General features: G+C 35.6%; 2 protein-coding genes and 1 pseudogene across 2 annotated transcripts; 1 reads left to right on the top strand and 2 right to left on the bottom strand.

Annotated features, from left to right (window-relative positions):
* The first annotated feature begins 604 nt into the window (after nucleotides 1–604).
* Nucleotides 605–1,720, top strand: LOC120153230 (proteasome subunit alpha type-3-like). Its single transcript, XM_039165227.1, has 5 exons — nucleotides 605–754; nucleotides 838–877; nucleotides 966–1,049; nucleotides 1,179–1,534; nucleotides 1,674–1,720. The coding sequence occupies exons 1-4, from the start codon at nucleotides 651–653 to the stop codon at nucleotides 1,275–1,277; spliced, it is 327 nt and encodes a 108-aa protein (XP_039021158.1). The 5' UTR covers nucleotides 605–650; the 3' UTR covers nucleotides 1,278–1,534; nucleotides 1,674–1,720.
* A 5,256-nt stretch (nucleotides 1,721–6,976) lies between these two features.
* On the bottom strand, nucleotides 6,977–8,302 carry LOC120154454. The gene is made up of 2 exons (XM_039166208.1): nucleotides 8,233–8,302; nucleotides 6,977–7,626 (listed from the first exon to the last, which is right to left on the bottom strand). Exons 1-2 carry the CDS (start codon nucleotides 8,300–8,302, stop codon nucleotides 6,977–6,979), a joined length of 720 nt encoding a protein of 239 aa, XP_039022139.1.
* Nucleotides 8,303–13,655: 5,353 nt separating this feature from the next.
* LOC120155103 lies at nucleotides 13,656–17,225 on the bottom strand (annotated as a pseudogene).
* Nucleotides 17,226–21,039: the final 3,814 nt, after the last annotated feature.

Here is a 21,039-nt window from a genome sequence, read left to right on the forward strand (position 1 = left end):
GATTTCGCCGTAGAGAGTGAGAGATGGAGATGGGACTGAGTGTTGTGATTTTAGGTTTGAGGTTATAAGTTGCGATTACTATGGACGGTTCAATTTCCGATATATTAAGAAATTCGTGTTTGGAATTTGAAAAAAAAATACGCGTTAATACGAATGGCGCTATGTAAATCGCATTGCGATAGTCAGATTCGAATTGCGATTTACGTATTCGCATTGCGATTTTCCTAATTTGCATTGCGATTTACGTAATCGCGTTGCGATTTACGTATTCGCATTGTGAATTAGGAAAATCGCAACGCGAATTTGGAAATCGTAATGCGATAGTCAGAATCGCGTTGCGAATCTGGAAACTGATTTGCGATACCGGAGATCGCGTTGCGAATTATCGATCGCATTGCGATTTAGTTGGTCATTTTGGCAAATCCAAAAAAAATTGGTTAAAATCGTATATTATAAGACATTTTTTGTCACTGAGATTATTTTCTCCTTCTTAAAATCTAAATAATTTATTACTTACAATAATATATATTATATTTAATAATCATAATCCAAAAAAAATTAGCAAACACACATATATATAGCTCTGTTACTTACTATGAAATAGCAAATATATTTGGAGTGGAAAAAGAGGAGGAAGAAGAAGAAGCAAGATGAGCAGAATAGGAACTGGTTACGATCTCTCCGTCACCACTTTCTCTCCTGACGGCAGCATTTTCCAGATCGAGTACGCCGCCAAAGCAGTCGACAACAGCGGGTCCGCTCTTCTTTTTCCTATATGTAGCTTTAGGGTGTCGGAAACCTAATTTTGTTTTCACAAAAGTATTTTTCTTGTTGCAGAACTGTGATTGGAATAAAATGTAAAGATGGGATCGTAATGGTAATGCTTTTTTTTTCCTTTTTCCTTAATTGCCTATTTTGAATCAAAAAAGAAGAAAAAACAGCAGCAAATACGGACTAAAGTTTACGGAGTTGAAAAGCTGATAGCATCAAAGATGATGTTGCCCGGTTCTAATCGAAGAATCCACTCCGTTCATCACTATTCCGGCATGGTATTCACTATTTCTTCCCTCTTTTACCTCAGCTTCAACTTTGTTTCGAAGGAAGTTTTACCCCATTTTTTATGCTAATGTTTTGAGTTCTGACTTTCTCTTTCACTGGTATTCTATATTCTAATTTAGGCGGTGGCCGGATTAGCGGCTGACGGCAGGCAAATTGTGGCCCGTGCTAAATCTGAAGCTACTAATTACCAAAGGATTTTCCTTTTGTTTTCCGTTTGAAATAAATTTCCACAGTTCATATTTAACTATACCTGTTATGTTTTTACTTTTTATCTAATTAAGGGTTTCATTTGTTGGTGGTTCTGAAGTGTATACGGTGAACCCATTCCTGTCAAAGAACTTGCTGAACGTGTTACGAGTTATGTGCATTTATGCACCCTTTACTGGTGGCTCAGGCCTTTTGGCTGTGGGATAAGTCTCGGTGGTTATGAGATGGTCCCCAATTATATATGGTTGAACCGTCTGCCATCTCCTATGTTAGTTAATTTCTCTCGATTAGAGTTCCATGTTTTTCTTTGTTTGCTGATATTCAGTTCATTAGTATTATTTCTATTCGCTGCTTGTTCTCGACTTACGTCTCCTTGTTTGTTGCATCTCGTGTTGTAATTAATGTAGCGATACTTTGGTGCTGCAATTGGGAAGGGAAAACAAGCTGCGAAAACGTAAGTTATAAAACTATTTGTTTGTCCTGTGAAACTTGAAGGAATTCATTTTCATCTCGACTTACAATAATGCAGATTGCTAGTGCAAAAGACTCCAATCCCATGTATGGTGTTGTTACTTGCTATGGTCGTATATAGGAGATATGGGAACTTGATTATCGCATAATCACTGTTCCTGTTTTCATGTGTGATTGGGTTGATAGTCGTGGAATTAAAAAAGATGATTTTGGATTCAAAGTGGTTAACTTTGCTAAGCTTGATCACCAATATGAACGCTTCATATTAGATAGTCAAGCCAAACAAGTTTTTTATGTTCAAGATCAATAAGATGCGAATTTGTCTGTTGTCGGCTTCACACCACATAAGATGTACAAGTATGGAGCAAATGGTGAAATTGATGATATGTTGGAATACCATGCTACTTTTGATTTTTCACAAGACTCCCCTTTAGTAGAACTTGATGATGATTTCTTGTGTACACGCCCGGATGGCGAGGGCATATTAGTTTAAAATATTGTGTGCAAAATAAAATCTTTAATTTTTGGTATGTTTTTATTTCAACATCTGTTTGTTATTAATTCTGTCCCAATTGCAAGAAATAGCAATGTACTAACTTTTTTTATTTAAATCATGTTAAAACAGGTTCTACTTAGTACCATGGAATCGGATCAGTCTTCGAGTCATGATGAAGACTCTAAATAAAGAGGTCCGACAATAAAGGGAAAAACTACTAAAGGAAAAGTTATCGTTACTTACAATAAAAAGGGTGTTCCGATTGGCGTTGAAGCAACGAAACTTGCTTCCTTTGAGGGCATGGTAGCAAGATCAATGGTGCCTATCACTTATGCCACTTGGCGAGATGTTGAACAAAAAAAAAACTTATGGCAATATATTTTGGTAAGTCTAGCATCTGATCTTAACTTCTAATTATCTTTTTTTTGTTAAAAATAATATTTATTAATTAATGCTTTATGTTTCAGATGAATTTTGAACTTGATCCAAGGAGTCGGAAGAACACCCTTCAATCCATTGGGATAAAGTGGAAGAACTTTAAGCATCATATGTATAAGAAATTCATTGAGAAGTTTAAGAATGACCCTAATACAAATCTGCTCAACCCTTCAGATATGTATCCTTATTTGAAGAAAGATAACTGGAAGGTTTTTGTATCACAAATACTTTCAAAGAAGTGGGAGGTTAGTTAAAATTTTCGTGTCTGTATTTGTTATATATATTAGTTTTAGAAACCAGTCTTGATTGTTTTAATGTTTCTAATGCAGGAAACAAGTAAGAAAGCTAAAAAAATGCGTGGACATCATAGATACAATAATCGGTTGAGTAGAAAAGAATATGTTGGACTAACTCTTGAGATTGTATGTAGTAAATTAATTGAATAGTTTAGATATGCATTTGTTTATGTTAATTCATTGTTGTTATTCTTTTTAATTTAGATGCAAGAAACGAGAAAGGAGGAAGACGAGATTTGTGGAAAAAGGCAAGACAAATGAAAAAATGAGGTTATGACCCGAATGTCCAGATTATTGTTGATAAAATGGTAAGTTCCTGTGAACATTCCTACTTTATTTATTTTCTACTTATTGTTATAGCACCAAGTTAGTATATATATGTCTTTTTATTTCAAACTACTTTATTTATTTCCATACTTGTAATAATCTTATTATTCTGATTAAAATAAAATCAAGTAAATATTAAGAACTCTTGGGTTCTCCCTTGTTGAATCAATAATAAGAATCAGATTAGTTCTAGCAAACCTGGTCAAATGTGAATCTGTTGGCTACACGTTTGATGGTGGCAGCATCAACTGCATCAATTTTGGCAAATAATTCAGTAAACTGAATTCTTGGCCCATAAGTAAGTAGCTGCAACAACAAAAAAAACAGTCAACTACAAATAAGTCTTCATCATGCCATCAATTACTATAAAGTATTATGAACAATGAAAAAGAGAAAATCATAAAAACGTCTTCATCATGCCATCAATTACTATAAACTATTATGAACAATAGTTCCACCTCAATATACACAGAATCTGACGGATCACCTGTGATAAGTAAGAAAAAATAGGTCCTGTGATGCAATGGTATGTTGCATTCATTCCATAGTTGTATTATTTTCTTTCTTTGCTCCTCAAACACCAAAGACCACTCTTTGGTTAAAAAGAAAACGGATCAAAATCACCCAAAGTATGCCATCATGGAGTTGTGATTGGTTCATAAAGTAATTTTAAGAAAACAGTGCAGAATAAGTTGAAATACTCACCAAAATCAGCGCATTAGCCTTCAGGATATATGCTATTATAGAATTATTTTTAAAGTTCATAAACTGCTCAGCGTCCTTCAATGCAAGCTGAATAAACAAACATCAAACTTTTAAAAATGATAGGATCATCTAGTTTGATATTATGAGCTTTAATCCTTTGACTTTTTTGAATATGAATATTTGCTTTCACTACAGGAAGAGATGCAGAACTCAGAAGCTTTAGGAAAGGTTACTTGTGGAACAAATGACATGCTTACCCAAGCCCTAGGTACCCAGGAACAACGTGGGCGTGTACGAGGGATGGGAAATTTTGTAAGGCCACACTTATACTTTTACTTACCTAACCGTGAAGAACTACTTATATGGTGAGAAGAAAAAGAATGAAAAAAGGTTCAACAAAATTGAAGGTGCAATAGAGAAATTACAAAAATGGATGAATCATGCTTCTGAATGCGCAAGTTGCCAAGGGTGGGAAAAAGCATATTTTGAAGACAACCCACCCGAGGAATTACTTGTAAGTCTTTTTAAATTATAGTATGAATTAAATGTAAGTCTTGACTACAACCAATATTATATATTTGTAGGATACTTCTTGTTATCTTGCGATTGATATTGCCTCCAATATAGTTGCCAAAGGAACGATAGTGAAACACAATTTATCAGGTATTACAAAAAAATATCAATTTTCTTTTTTCATTTTAGTACTCTTTGATAGTTAATTATATACTTCACTTTAAATAAGTATAAATTATATACTTATTTCATATATTTTACTTAGGTTGGAGATGGGAAGGAAGAATACACGGATGATGACATTGATAATATTCGCAAAGAATGGGTATCTTATGTAGCAAACTTTATTATGATGTGATATTTTGTATCGACATTTTATTACAATATTTTTGATAACTTAAGTTAATATATTGTATGAAAATGGATTTTATATATAATATGATATATTTAGTATTATGAGGCATTAAATGTGATTTAGTTTGATTATTTGTCAATCTACAATATATATATATATATATATATATATATATAATTTACGACATACAATCACGATACACGAATGTGTGTCATCTTTTTTAATGATGTGTGCTTCAATGACACGCAATGTAAGTCGTAAATGTAAGTCATAAATGTGTGTCATAAATTTATGACACAAATGTATGTCATCTTCATTTATGACGGGGGCTTCAATGATGCACAATGTTGGTCATAAATGCGCGTCATAGATTTATGACTCAATTGCGTGTCATCTGAGATTTATGACGGTAGATTCAATGAAGTGCATTTGTGTGTCATCTGCACCCATAGATGACGCGCAATGCGCGCCATTAAAGGGGTTTTTTCTAGTAGTGAGTTGAGTTAGAAGTGTATTACCTTGAATCCTAAGCTGTTGAAAGCTCATTCAACTCAACCAATGGTGAGCTTCTCCTTTCCCTTACACTTGGAGCTTTCTCTAACCTCTCTCACTAGAAAAGAATTAAACACATGGATCACTAACATGTTTGGGAGCTTAGAAGAGTATTAAAAGAACTTCCTAAGACTGAAATTTTTCAAAAACAAACTGGATAGCCAAAGTTCTCAAACCCCCTATAAAACCCATATTTGGCTACCAAGGTGAAATAAGGAGATTGAAGGCTCTAATTTAAGCTTTAGAGATGGAGGTTTCGATTCTTACATTTAAAATGCCAAATTTAGATTGCAAGGCCACAAAGGTGTCACCTTTGAATAGCTTACTAAGGAAGAGGGTGAAGGCTTTGGGAGAGGAATAAGACAAAGTGAATGGGGAGAAAAATGAGAACAAAATGTGAGATTATCAAGCCATTAAGGGGCTTCAGCTTTTAAAATTCTTAATTGTGTAATTACTCTTTTAGTTATTCACCCTTCATCCAAATATAAAAATACCTCCTTTTAGTATCAATGGGCCCAAACCAAGCCCAATTGGACTAAGTTTCTTGCAAGGCTAATGAGTTCATCTAAAGCACTCTCGAATAGCTTGAACTCCTAACCTAGGATTTCGAGTGTCACACATTGTATGTGAATTGACAGTTATTGGTACAATTGGCATGCCATGAGATGGAGTGATTCTGTTTCTAGTGTTTTTGTGTACATCTGTTTGGCACTATATGTGCATTATGAAATTCATGATGTTTTGACGTCGTGAATTTCCATATCCGATTTCTGATTTGTATAGTGATGTGTTCTACATTACCTATATTTTTGTCTGGCACTAAGAGTGCAATTTATTTCTTGTAGTTGCGACTGCATATAGCAAATTGAAGTAAACACATCAAAATTAAATATCTAGACATAACATATTATAGAAAAGAAAGTGTTCATTAGCATATTAGCATTGATCATTTGTTAATTGATCGTGTGATTAAAGGCATAACACCACATAAATTTAAGGATTATGTGGTCATTATAAGACTTGTTCTTATTTTATAAACTTTCGTGAACAGTGTAATAAAATTCTATTAAATTTGATGTTTCTCATTTTTTTTGGTAAGTAAAGGATGTTTCTCATATTTAATTGTATACACATTCATTTGATTATTTTAAGAAATATCACTATAGTTTGAACCTAGGAAAACGTTAGTGAATTGTGTGAAAATAGGCAAAATGGTTTCATAAATAACTTTCATAGGTGATAATGGTCATGAGTTGGGGGTTTTATATGGGGATCCACTTCTGTACGTGCTAAGGTATCTAAGCACACAAAAATTCATTTTCGTACAGTTAAATTCAATGACGGCTGACATGTTTACCAGTAGTCTTGTGTGTTTGATAGTAATATAATCATATTTTAGATTTTGACATTCAATTCAGGTAATGACAGATATTTATGTTCGATCTTCTCGTTGTATCATAAATAGATGTAAGTAAAACAATCCATCAATACATCTAAAAATCTATGGCAGATGGAACCATAAGAACATGGAAAAGAAAAGGAAACATAATTCGTCCATCAATTTCTTAAATGGACAAAGCATATCTTAGGCTGACGAAAGGTGACTCCACCATTGCCAGTACCAGGAACAATGTCAATATCAAGCTTGGGACAATCAGTCTTTAAATCATAATCCCATCCCAATATACCTGTTCTATACGAAACCCTCAATTCCATCCCCACAACAAAGCTCATTATCCCCTTCTCTTCATCTTCCTTCATACCCTCCAACACCCAATCATCAACGTATGGTTGTTCTTCCCCACACTGAGCATTGTTGAACTGCATTTCCACCAGCCTCTGCTTCTTTGGTCCCAAGTGAATTGCCTCCACTACAGCACACGAAATAGGGTAACTGCGATTGTAATACAGTGAACTCTCGAAGCTGTGTATGGACATCTCTAATACGCTGTTGCGGTTCGCGAATAACACTGATAAGTCCCATCTTGTACGAGTCAAGAAGCATGATACGTTAAGGCCGGACATCGAGATAGAATGGATTTTGAGTATCAACGGCTGCTGGTGCGGCTTCGGAGCGTATTTTGATGCCATGGTGATTCCAATTATCAAGATGATCATACCGGTGACTGTGCCAAGTATTGTAAGAGCCAACTGTAAGTTGCTTGAATGTGACTTTGGTTCCCCATTGGCCATAATTTTCTTTTTTCCTGCAGGAGACATCAATACAAGGCTAATTATTAAACCCCTTCTCTAGAAACTTAAAAAGGATATCAAAATTCAATAAATTTTCCATTAAATTACCTTGGCAGTTGACAATGGAGAAGCTATTATATGATCCTACGAAGAACTGTTCCTTTTTTTTTTCTTTTTTTGAAGTTAGAAGAGGAAATGGTTTTAGTTTTGATGGTGTTCAGCGATATAGAAATTACAATGCTCAATTATTAAATGGGAATGCATTGACGGTTTTAGCGTCTCTTTTGATTCAAAGTGAGCAGTCTTTAAGAAACGACGCAAGTTTTGGTAAGAAGTCTACAACTACAAATGGGGCTTTTTTTTTTCCTTTTTCTTATTTTATTTATACTTTAACTAGCCATCGTCAATATAAAAAGTAGCGGCAAAGACAAGTTAAAACTAAGTGGCTCTGGGTTTGATCCCAGTACGAACTCAAATTTCTCCGGCGCTTGCTCATATTCGCCACTCCTTCCTCAGAAAACGGAAAAGGAAGAAAATGCGATTTGGATAGAAACTGGAAGAGAAGTGAAGCATCAACAAACCAAAAGTAAAGTTGTGATGTTACCTGCATAGTTGCAAACCTTCATGGAGATCCATTTCTCTCTTCATTCTTTTCTTTCCTTTTTCCTCGTATAGTTTTGCCACCGACATTACAGAGGCGTCATAATACACAGAAAAAAAATATCTTAATATAAAATTTTACAATGATAAAAGACACATACGAATTAGATTTAAATATGTTAGAATCTAATACAAAATAAGTGTTCGCCATAGAATTCGTAAGATTTGAAAGAAATCTAGATGATCTCTTAATCAAAGGGTTAAGAAGAAAAAATAGCTTTTGATTCGTCGAGGGGATCAGATATTAGGTCTAATAATTGAGAAATTCACGATGGATACTCAATCCAGATATTTAAGTTCAATGAGATCAAACAAAATAATGAAAAGATATGTTGTACAATATTTTATATCATTATAGAGTATTGTGCATATTTGATATTGAGCCTTTAATATATTAATAAATTTATAATCCATAGTTTAGTTAGTCCTAATGAGGTAGATCTGATGAATTTATCGACGAGGGGTTGAGCTTCTCATGTCACTTGATGAATTTAGAGGTTATGATGTAGGTGGCCATAATAAGGCATAATAAATAACCCTGATGGTGCTCTTTCTGAATAGGGTGCCATAATTGCTCACTACTTTGTCTTTTCATAAAAAATGGGAAACCACAGAAAGCATAAAAAGCAAAAGTGCTTTGAATTCAAAGGAGCTTTAAATGTTCTGCCATTGCTACATCAAAAATGATACAAGGATGGCAAAACATCTTTTCATGGCAAATCACATGCACGCAAAATGGAAGATTGAAGGTGACTAAATCCAGTCCCTAGGAAACCCCATCTCTGGAGGAAGATGATAATAGTAACCCTCTTGTTTCACAATACCTACCCCTTTCATGGCCTTCATCTCTCGGCTAGCTTGAATCTCCTGTGATTGTCTATTTCTCAGACCTGTCATAGCATTACACACACATATACGTATAATAAGGATGTATAGAGGAGAGCCATGAAGAATCAAGAGATTACAGCAACTCAGCATTGTTGATCCACCATGTGTAAATGAAGCAATATCCAAAATACGTGGAACCCTTGGGAAAAATATAACATACGCACGACACGTACCGTATTCAAAACTCACAAGCCGATGTCCAAGTTACAAATAAATCTTTGCATTAAATGGGATTTCATCTATCTTTACTTTGTTTTTAATAGCCTAATAATTTGTCAAACCAGTAAAACTGTAACATATATACAAAGACAACATTTACTTGTACTTTCATGCTGAAAATTTTCTCATAAAAGTGTTTCACTGCAAAAAATGAAACAAAAACACTACACCATCAGTGCAGCAAACAACTGTTGAAGAAAACCACATGTTTCAATGCCAAAAGTCAGAACCCAAACACAAAATTTTTAAAAAAAACAAAGATTTTCATCTTCAATACCAAAATGGATAATATACTTTTAACACTAAAAACACCCAAAAATGTCATTTTTTTATAAACAGAATATACCAAGAAAAGGGAAAGAAATTTTACCTTGCTTCTTTCCGGAATCAAAAGTAGGGTTAAGAACACGAGGATGAAAAACTCCGGTGCCTCCAGACGTTCTCACCAAACCACCACCCAACCCGTACTTATTATTATTAAAACCATTTGCTTGAAATGACAAATCCCGGTTTGAAAAAGCCGGTTTTGTTGCCTTTGCAGAACCCTAGCCCTGACTTCAACGTGGCTCTTGACCTACAAAAATAAATAATAGCATACATCATTACTGCAAAAAGAAGAAAAAAGGTTAAGAACACTGAAATGTGAAAACACCGTTCATGGCATAAAACCCGAAACCTTTCAAGTACCTGAGCTTGAGTTGGTTTCACGAACTGACATTCATAAACCGATTTGGTCCATCCAAGAAACGAACCGTTTCTGAAACCGTAAAAGCTTTGACCCGCTTCCCAACCACTCCTATTAACCGTACCGTAACAAACCGGTTCTTGAAGCCTCTGCAAAGGGGGAGTAAGAAAGCAAGAAATCAAGAGGAAAAAAGAGATGCCTGCAAGAGAAAATGTAAAGGGTTTAGAAAAGAACCTCAAAGTTGATAGCTTTGGTTAGTTTTTGGTGATGCTTAGGAAGTTTAAGGGCGGCGAAACGAGAAGCTAAGTCTTCCATGCAAGAGGAAGGGAGACGAGGGGAGTTATGGTGGTGAAGGCGGGGCTTGATTTTGGAAGGGACTTCGTTGAGGAAAATATCAGAAGGGAGCCAGAGTTAACCATCATCCAAATTTGGAGGAAAGTTACGGAACTCATTCGCCATTGTTTGGTGTTTTGGGACAAAAGGGAAGTCGTAAAGAGAGATTCTGCTTTTGTTTTCTGGGTGGGAAGTGTAGTAAAGGGGGCAATTTGTTTTTTCAAAATGACGTTACTGTTTCTCTGCTTAAAGATGGATAGAGATATAGTCATATAGATGTCAAAGATTAGGGGTAAACAACATTGTGGTCTCTTTTGTTTTAAGCACGTCAGATTTTGCTTATAGATTTTAAAAATTTATAATTTAGTCACTTATGTTATCAATTTATTATGTTTTAGTCACTCATCCATTAATTTTCTTGAGTCCAGGGTAGAGGTACTAAATGAATTGAGTATCTCGAATTCGACTTGGTTAAAACTCGATCAAAGCTCAACTCAAACTATAGTTCGATTTGAGACCTTAAGGAGTTAAATCGAGCAAAGCCCAACTCGACTCAATAAGCTCACGAGCAGCTCGTTAATCTCTTTAAAAAATTTAAAAATTTAGATTAAGCTTTAAAAAAAATTAATGTTGTTAATTAAACCCATCCCATAATTTTTAAAAATCCTCATTAAGTCTCAAAATTTTCAAAACTTTTAGTTACACCCCCAATTTTTTTTAAAATGTAAATTGAACCTACAAAATGTTTAAAATTTTTAATTTAAACCTCTAAATTTTTTAAAATTTTAAATTAGCCTCTAAATCTATCAGTTTCATGTCACTATATGTGTTCAATAACAAAAGTCATACTTAACTTTTTTGGGCAAATTTGGCCCTATGGGTTTTTTATTTAGTCCAATAGGGTAAATAGAAATTTATTTTGGAATCTATGATATTTTCTATAGTGATATGAAATTCTTCACGTCAAGATGACGAGTTTCAATAAAAAATATTTTTTATTCAAAATTTTTACCTTGATGTGATCAATTTTAATAAAAAAATTATATTTTATTAGAACTCATCACCTCGAGATAATGAGTTTAGATAAGAAATATTTTTTATTGAAACTCATCGATCTCAACGTAATGAAATTCCATGAACACAGTAGAATTATCTCAAAATAAACTTCTTGTTGCCCTATTTTCTCAAATAATTTACCCGTTTTCCCTATTGCAAAAAAAAAACCCCAATTTTTGTCCATGCGGCAACACCTCCAAGAGCTCCGCACTGTTGGTAGACAGAAAACAAAGAATTGGAAAACTTGTCTTAATATTAGAATTGATGTTGTGTTGGGTTTTTGAAAATTGTATTTGATTTTTTCGTTAGGAAAGCAGCTGGAGGAATCTGGCTGGAGTGTTGAATGAGTCAGTCAGGTGGAGGAGTAAAATTGTTGGGGTTTGCATATGGCATTAGTGTGTCCACGGCGCTGTTGTGGTTTATGCTTGGAAACCACAGCTTGCAGCCCAGGCTGGTACATCCGCTGTTGGCCGGACTAGGTTCGTACTCAGTTAGTCAATAGATGTTTGATATAGTAGAATTCAACCTAATCAATGCCTTAAGAAGTTGATATCATTTGTTGCAATATCATATGAATTTTATCTGACTATTATTATGCATAAGATTTCAATCTTACAACAAATTAAAGAATCCTGCAGTGGTATTTTCTGATAGTATTATGATATATTACATCTGTCTAACTTGAATGGTGAATATTTTAAGGTACAGATTGAAATGGATGTGTGACTAGTGACGAAGATGCAAGTTTATTGGTAAAATTTTAAGTCTTACTAGATTCTAACATGGTGTAATATGCAATAGACTTGATTCACTGATTACTAAATTCCTCAAAAGTAACTACTTGTTTTAGTCGGTGTTGCTAGCTTGCACCAGTCCAAGTCTGAATGAATAAGGACAAAAGATTTGAACCAAGCTCCTAACGCATTGGCTAACTACAGTGTTGGGCCACATATATAATTGCGAAGGAGTTGCTTTGAATACAGAAAGAAATATTTACTACGTTATCATTTTTCAACTTAATGTACATTGCTCATGGAATGCACTCTAGTGTGGTGCTATTTTCTTGCATTTCAATTCAATATCATCGTCTTTTTGTTGCAACATTGTACTAACGTATAGTGAGTTATTTTACTTAGTTTCCCTTCAGGTAGAAGATAATCAAGATAACCTTAGTGATTGTAGAACATTAGCTGATATTTTGACTAACATGGAGAAAGACATGTCAAATCTGAAAGTTTTGCCTTCTGAAAGACTGGATTGGCTGAAAAGATCTTCGTCATTGCCTGCTTAGGCGAATGATAATACCATGGAAGCACCAAAACATAATTTTCACAGCTCAAGTATACTTAGACCAGAACCCCAGAATGTTGTTGCTATGGACAAGATTTCTGTAATTGAGCTGTTTTTTCCAGAGCCACAGTCTCATTGCAACCAGCTGGTTCAACAGATCCAGATCCGGATGAGGTAATCTTTTCACAAGATGTGAGTGCTTCTTATTCTCTTCTTTTAAATTCATTATGGTATTAAACTTTTGGTTTGCAGGACCATGAGAGAGGCAAATGGTGCTTATATTGTATGATTCGTGAAGCTTATCATATTAGATGTGGTAGTTGAGTTAAATTGCTTTACATAGTAAAGATTTTTTTGTTAGTATCTTTTGATATATGTATTGCTGCATAGAAGCAGAGGCAAATGAAGTGCATAATCATGGCTCAAATGCTTTTCGGAACTAATTAATCTTGTTCAAACTTGGTATCACCTTTTATCTGTGTCGGCTTGAGCTTGTTCATGAGTCTTCTACAACAGACTATAGGCAAAGCTTTGATGCTATAAAAATTAAATACCAAATCAAAATATATATTTACCCCTTTTATGTAGACAGGAGTATCAATCAAATGAAATGAATAGAAGGGGCCAGCCAGCCAGCCAGCCATATGTGGGAGCAACGCAAGCGTATGATAGGCAGTAAAGGTAACCCACATTAGTCATTATGGGACATGTGATGTCGGTGTTGGATATTTCCTATTATTTTCCCATAATTATTGATCCAATGAAAAAAAAGGAAATATAAACATGCCCCACGTGATGTACTCGCTGGTAATACGAGTATCAGAGAGGAATCAAACTCGCATCATTTTATCAGAAAAATGTTACAAACTGAGAAATAAACACCAAGAAAAACAACCTCAAATGATGAAAATTATATATATTGACATTGAATTCCCAAATAGATAGAGCACAGGCAGCTATCTACAAACTGCCAAATGAACAAAAACATCATAGGAAATGCAACAAAGCAGCCTGCTTCTTTCATCGACCGTCAGCTGAAGTGAATGAGTCTGCAAAACCAGTAGGTCTAGCAGGGACACTACCTTTGCTGTCTTCTAAATCCATGTAACTAAACTCCTTCCCTTCGGCTTCTTGCCAACCTTTCACCAACAGGTTAAGTGGAAGACTGTAATCGATGCCGCAATATTCAACGTTATCGTCATCCAATGGTTTCCATTTCTCCACGAGTGGAGCCAATACATTCACGGTATGCCCCATGTCTGGTCTTTGGCTGGGTTCCCTTGCAGTGCAATGTCCAGAAAGTTCAGCAATGATGGAGATACTCTCGAAAGTTTCGTCTTTTATGTCGAGAGTTGGGTCTATTGCTGCCCTCAGCTTCTCCTTGTCTGATTTGATATGCCAGAACCATGCAGCTAAGTACTGGGTCTCTTCGGGCCTACCATCGTCCAGTGCCATCAATCCGGTTACAAGTTCCATCAGCACAACTCCAAAACTAAACACGTCGGCGTGATCTTTCCCGTCACTGAATTGATTGGCACGTGAAGCTAGAGTTGATACCAAAACAAAAGGAAATCAATCATCAAAAACAAGCTCGGGGTCCATGGGATGCAATAAAGGCAATTAGGCTAAGTTCATTTGATTGGGGTCATACATCACAGATTAAGCATATGCATTTTCCAAGTGTCAACTGAAAGGCAATACCAAAGTTTTTGATCTTTCTTTTTCATTTTTATTTTGATCAAACAGCAAAAAGTTCCACCAGAATGACAACTTTCAATTCAATAGAGCGGTTTATTATCTATGTTATTTGGATTCGGGTACACATTTATTCGTCTAACACTGGTACGTTGCTTAGTACTAACCATACAACATGCAGAAAAATCCTTGTAATTCAATAAGGGAACTCCATCTATAAATAGAAAGAAAGCTAAAACAGTTTAAAGTTTAACAAACCAACTAGTTCATTGAGAAAAAATTATGATGTGTATTCAGCCTATTATCGTTTCATATGATTGGAAAAGCTTAGACGAGTGTCGTACCTGCGTATTCCGGTGCTAAGTAACCAAAAGTTCTGGCAAGCCTTGTTACGACAGATTTCTCCCCATCAGGAGTAAGTTTAACCAAACCGAAATCCGAAACTTTTGCTCTGAAATCATCACCAAGTAAAATATTTGAAGACTTGAGATCTCTATGTATGAAGCTTTGGTGAGCCAGTATGTGAAGATATTCCATTCCTCTTGCTACATCCAAGGCAATGTTTAGTCGCTTCTTCCAAGATAGAGGCTCCAATTTAAGGCTCTTCCAATGGAAAAGATGCTTGCTTAGAGCTCCTTGAGACATATATTCATAAACAAGAATTCTTTCATTGCCTTCAATGGAGTAACCCAAAAGAGATACCAAATTACGATGCCGGACCTTCGAAAGAACTGTGATTTCTGCCTGGAATTCATCCAAAGCCTTGCTTGTAATCACACCAGCCTCCATTCTTTTGACTGCAATTTGTGTTCCATCATCTAGTTCCCCTTTATAAACTACACCGAAGCCACCACGGCCTAGCTTGTTTTCTGGTGCGAAATCTTTCGTCACGTTTCGAAGAACTTGAACTGATACGATCAAGTTTCCAGCTTCAATGATATGAGACTCCCCAATGCCTTTACTGTTTCTGCTGGCAGAACCACTCCCGGTCTGCGCAGAGGCACTTCCATTGGTGTTACTCACAACTACAACCTTAACCACGTTGTCAGAATGCAACATATCCCTTGGATGAACCACCAGAGAAGGAGCCAACTTCTTGCATCTTCTTACAACAGTAGAGACATAGAGGAACAACAAGAACGGCAAGAACCCAAAACTCACAACCGGAGCAACAATCGAAACAAATGTGTTCCGTTTGAAACCTTTAGTTTTCATTGGGTCCACCGAAGAATCGGTCGGACTAGAACCTGGACCTTTCAATGAGGTAGATCGGCCATTGGTAGGAGAATCTGAATTCTCGGCCGGTGCATTGTCCTCGGTGGAAGGGGCCTTCTTATCACCATTCAAAACAGGATTACCAGCTAGTACAAGCTTCACAGTGCTACTAAATTTTGGTAATGGACCAAATATGTTATTGTCACTGAGATCCAAAGTTTCCAGAGCTTTCAAACTCGTCCAGTTATTCGGAATCGAACCAGTTAGATTGTTAGATTGTAGCCTAATCTGAGAAAGGGAGTCCAACTTCGCAACAGAAGGACTGAAAATACCAGAAAGATTATAATGGGGCAAATTTATAGTTGAAACTTTCCCACCATTACATGCAATTCCCACCCAATTGCAAGGCTCATTACCGGACCAGGAAGAAACAAGCCTGGAAGGGTAATTCACCCCCATCAAGAAACTCTATGAGTGCCATTACTTGTGGGGAGCAAAGATGCCCCTCACTGGCTTCACAAAACTTGTTTGAAGCAAAAGTCACATTTGAAGCTTTAAACATTGGAATTGGACCCATAAATTGATTATTGTTTAAATCCAAGGTGTCCAATCTCATATTTGATAAACTATTAGGAATCAAACCAACAAGGTTATTTCCATTAAGATTGAGATCTTTCAAGAGAGTTAATTTACCGATATCGTCCGGAATTGATCCGGTGAACCGATTCCCATGGTGCCATAGAACTGTGAGGGACTCCATTGTTGCCACTACATCAATTGGTCCACTGAATTGATTCCCATTCAGCCAAAGCATCTGCAGAGCACTGCCATTGAAGGTCCTTGGGATTTTACCAGATAAACTATTACCAGAAAGCTTCAAGTTTGTCAAGGAAGGCATGGAACCAAGAAAATCTGGCAATGACCCAATCAAATTACAGTTCATACAAGAAAGATTAGTCAATTGAGCTGAGTTTTGTAAAGCCTTGGGAAATGACCAGCCACTTGTGGCATTAAAATTGTTGTGATCCAATGCCAACACTTGCAAATCATCTAAACCATCAAAGAAATCAGCTGGGATTGAATCAAAACTGTTGTAATCCAGATATGCATGCTGCAAATTCGACAAGCCATTCAAAGATGGCAGCTTTCCACTCAACTGGTTTCTTTGGAGACCTATGTTCTTGAGCATGGAGAGCTTGTTCAAGTTTTGGGGCAAAGTACCCTTCAAGCCCACACCTTGAGCTTGAATCTGAGTGACCCGGGACTCTTCATCACAGAACACATGGCTCCAGCTCGGAGGACCACAAGGGTCACCGCCATTTTCAGGCCACTCCAAGAGGTCAGGATTCTCAAGTCCATCTCTAAATTGCATTAGAACATCAAGGTCACCCGAGTCAGTGGTGCAAAAAACCACTGTAACAAGAGATAAAAGAAGCACTGAAGCAAACTTCTTTACCATTGCATATTTATAAAGCTGCATTGCTCCGGATCAGCTCAAGCTACTGTCAAAGAAGCTTCATTTGAACACCAATGGCGGTTTCTTCAAATACCCACTTCAAATCTTGCATCAAATCGATTAAAAGAACATACTTTAGATTTCAGAGATTCTGGGGGAGACACTAAACAAGAAAGAAAAAACAAAGATTTAGGAGATATAGAGCAAAAAGGTCAGTTCTTTGACATGTAAAAACAACACAAATTATTGAATCAAAGGTGAAGCCTTTGAGGCAAACTTAAAAATTATGAATTAGCATTACAGATGTTGCGGATGACGGCTATTAGATAGAACAAAAATGCAACTGATAATTTGAGAAAATAAAAATTGAAGATAAAAGAGACACAAAATTTACGTGGAAAACCCCTAAATAATATAGGGTAAAATCCACGGACAATAGTAGAAGAATTTCACTATGAGAAAAATAGGAATTACAATCTCTCTCGATCTACCAAGGAGAAAACAATGATAATTCTCTTTTGATAAAAAAGGAGAAAACAACTCTCAATAAATTCTCTAAATTCTCTCTAATATTGGAAGAAAGCTAGAATGTTTTGGGATGGTTTTGAAGCTAAATGAGCTAGGGTATTTATAGTAGAAGCTTTAAGGACTAATCTTATAAATACCCTAAATTACAATGACTAATTGCATAGTTTTACCATCCAAAAAGTCAACAAAAGTTGGCTACCTAAATATGACCATTTATGTAACCCCCACAGACCGATAAGGGTAGCCCTATCCGATCCGGGGTGTCACATTAGGGCCACCGGAGCGACCCACTGTAAAAATAGCGGAAAATTTAACTTTTTTATCAGAACATGCAAACTTATAAAATCATTTGTCGCTATTTAAAAATAAAACAGATTTTCAGACTCGTATATAAATCAAAATACAATTACATGCTCCCTAATCACATGTACCATACTCTGCAACAACGCCGGAAGAACTCCCTTACTGAAGTCGATAGATGCTCTGGTACAATTCTTTTAACCTGAAAATGTGAGTAATAGAGTGAGCTTTGGAAAGCTCAGTAATACCGAACTACCAGATGATGCTGAAGAACGTGCAGATACAAATAAACATATTTTTCCTTATCGATTCAGACATTTACAGATCTTTATACTGAGCAGAGATTCTACGGATATTTCAGGTAGTAACAAATAGTATTCATTCCAGATGGAAATATTTCGAATGTCTAGGTTCAGGATATCAGAATAGGTTTTCTAGTGTATTCCCAAAAACCATGTAACTTTTCAGATCTTTTTAAAACATATATATATATATACCCCCATCCCAACACAACATAATGTGTAGGTTCCCCAGAACCATACACCCAACCCAACACAACATAAAGGCCCTGAGCACAAAGCCGAGGAACCTGCGGAACTTATCCTTCAACAATACCCCATTTAAAACATTTCTCCGTCGGTAAACGGAGATATCAAAAATCAAAACATAATTCAGATCAGATATCATAACAGAATCCAGGTTAGGAATCAGAACAGATTTCAGATCAGATGTCAAAACAGAATTCAAATCAGAAATCAGATAAAATATTCATATAAGTAGGGAACACACTAGAGTTTCCAGATATTATTTAGAGATACAGGATAATCTTGTCGGGCAGAGAAACGCAAATCTTCAGTTTACCAATAGAATGCCGGAAATTAGAATCACTATTAGAAAGTTTGTTAACTGACAAAATCATCGGTTATTCAGGATATGATTCATCGGGTCATCTTATTCGAACACTTTTCTAAAGCTCTACGAAATTTGAAGGTATTCATAATCTTTATAATCTATGACGATTAATCCGAATATCGAATAACTCCAGATGAATAGCTTCTAGAACCAATACTTACCAACTTGTCAATTCATTAACCTTTCAGGGTATTTACTCTTTAATACCAAATATTCTTATCCATAAATCATCATCTGAGTCATCACTGAATAGATCTTAAGGAGACAAGCAAATATTCTATGGTCTTTTTTATTTCTATGTTTCAACTATACCATGAAATGCTGACGTACTTGATTTGTGGTTCAAAATCCATAGGGATGATATATATAAGTTTATCCGAGTTTCCAAACTTATTCCAATCTCTTACTTAACCTCAGTCATTGAGGTTACTTAGTTCATTTAACATTCAAGTCCAATCCAGTTACTTCGGGATTTTCCCGAATAATTTAAACGTTCCTGAATTTCAGATACATGTTGTACTTCCATTCCATTCAATTTGGTCTTCGTGGTTGATTTGTCGAAAAAACGTCCAATTCTTAGTACTGAATACGATCTAGATCTTAGCTGAACTGAATACTTCCAAAATTTGTCATCGAGCCAAACTTGAGAAGACGAAACCATATTCCAGTAATATCTATGCCATTCAGGTATTAACATAGCTTTAGGGTTGATCTACTCACTTAAATTATTTTCCATTACCTTTAAAGGTAGTCCAATACCTATGCTTACTTGGATTCCTTAATTAATCCAAGACATTTACTAAATTTAGGCCATAAGGGTATTTTGGTAATTTTGATGTTCAGTTTTATTCCATTCATTTCAGAGCTCGAGGATATTCAATCATTCCTGAGCTTGGTGACATTCTTGAGTCATTTTCATTACAGGGGTATTTTGTCATTTTACAGATCCACGGTATTTCAATATTTTTCCTCCATTCGGTCTTATTATTAATTCAATATCATTATTTGTTTCAGTCCTTTCGAATAATTCTGACAGCAGAATACCCCGATAAATTATTCTTCAGGTATTACTCATTTCTCGGATATTTTCGGGTCAAGTGCCTTCTCAGATTTTACAAACGGAATATCATGAATTTTCCTGCACTAAGTCGGGATCTTAACAATTAAATCCGTACTTAATCGAGTTAAGTACGAATCCTAAGTATTTTCTCATTCAGAGTCATCTCAGACTATTCTACCTCTTAAGGGCATTTCCGTAATTTCTTAACCAGATAAGTTCGATATTAGCTCTTAACGAAAAATATAATTTAGAGATCCTATGATTAATTGCTTTCTTGAACAATCTCTGATCTTGAAATAATTCCCTTAACACACTTCTAGTATCTTGCATAAACCCTCTTGGGGTTAAAAACCGGTTATCCATAATGTCTACGTATAACTATCATTTCTTATGCACATCAATATTTTTATCAGATCAATATGTCTGTAAAATCCTCTTATCTAACTTCCATATTCCAATCTTGTCTTTTTATAACACAAGGGTATTTTCGTAATTTTACCCTACCGGAGTATTTTTATAAATTCACATCCAAATGCCTTTAACATTTAACCTTTGATGAAATAATTACAAGTTACAGATCCAGGTTGATTTCTTTACCACTAAGCACATAACTTGTAATTTAATTCTAGCAATCCCTTAATTTCTTATAAAAGTCATCTGAACCATAATCAATTACTGAACCTTTTTACCGTATTCAGATCGAGTGTAGAACTTCATTAATTACACATATGAGACCAAACATTTTCATTCATGCATTTACCAATACCAACATGTTCTATAAAGCATAAAGAGGTAGTAAAGTATTACCTCGATTTCCGTGCAATATCGATCGACCATAAAAATTCCATTCGAATGCCTTTGATCTTCAATTCAACTTCCAATAATTCCTCAGATACATATCAACATAAATTATATCAGAAACGGAGCTTAATTACGATAAACGGATCGAATCGGGTGATAAATCAGTGAAAGATGGCTTACCGGGATCGAATTTAGCGAAACGGACTTCGGATTCGGATTCAGGACGTCGAAAGCATAAAATATGACTTTTCAAAAATTTGGAATTTTCGGTCAAAATCAAAGTCAACGGGTTTGACCGGCAATTTCGAGATCTTCGGGTTCGAATTTCG

The sequence above is a fragment of the Hibiscus syriacus genome, unplaced genomic scaffold, assembly GCF_006381635.1.
Source record: "Hibiscus syriacus cultivar Baekdansim isolate YM2019G1 unplaced genomic scaffold, ASM638163v2 tig00002840_pilon, whole genome shotgun sequence".
Lineage (NCBI taxonomy): Eukaryota > Viridiplantae > Streptophyta > Magnoliopsida > Malvales > Malvaceae > Hibiscus > Hibiscus syriacus.

Excerpts from the sequence above, each read along its gene's own strand:
- LOC120153230 (XM_039165227.1), top strand. The coding sequence starts at position 651 with ATGAGCAGAATAGGAACTGGTTACGATCTCTCCGTCACCACTTTCTCT. Across the intron at positions 755-837 it reads AAAGCAGTCGACAACAGCGG|AACTGTGATTGGAATAAAAT; the intron begins GTCCGCTCTTCT and ends TTCTTGTTGCAG. Across the intron at positions 878-965 it reads GTAAAGATGGGATCGTAATG|GGAGTTGAAAAGCTGATAGC; the intron begins GTAATGCTTTTT and ends ACTAAAGTTTAC.
- LOC120154454 (XM_039166208.1), bottom strand. The coding sequence starts at position 8,302 with ATGTCGGTGGCAAAACTATACGAGGAAAAAGGAAAGAAAAGAATGAAG. Across the intron at positions 7,627-8,232 it reads AGAAATGGATCTCCATGAAG|GAAAAAAGAAAATTATGGCC; the intron begins GTTTGCAACTAT and ends TGTCTCCTGCAG.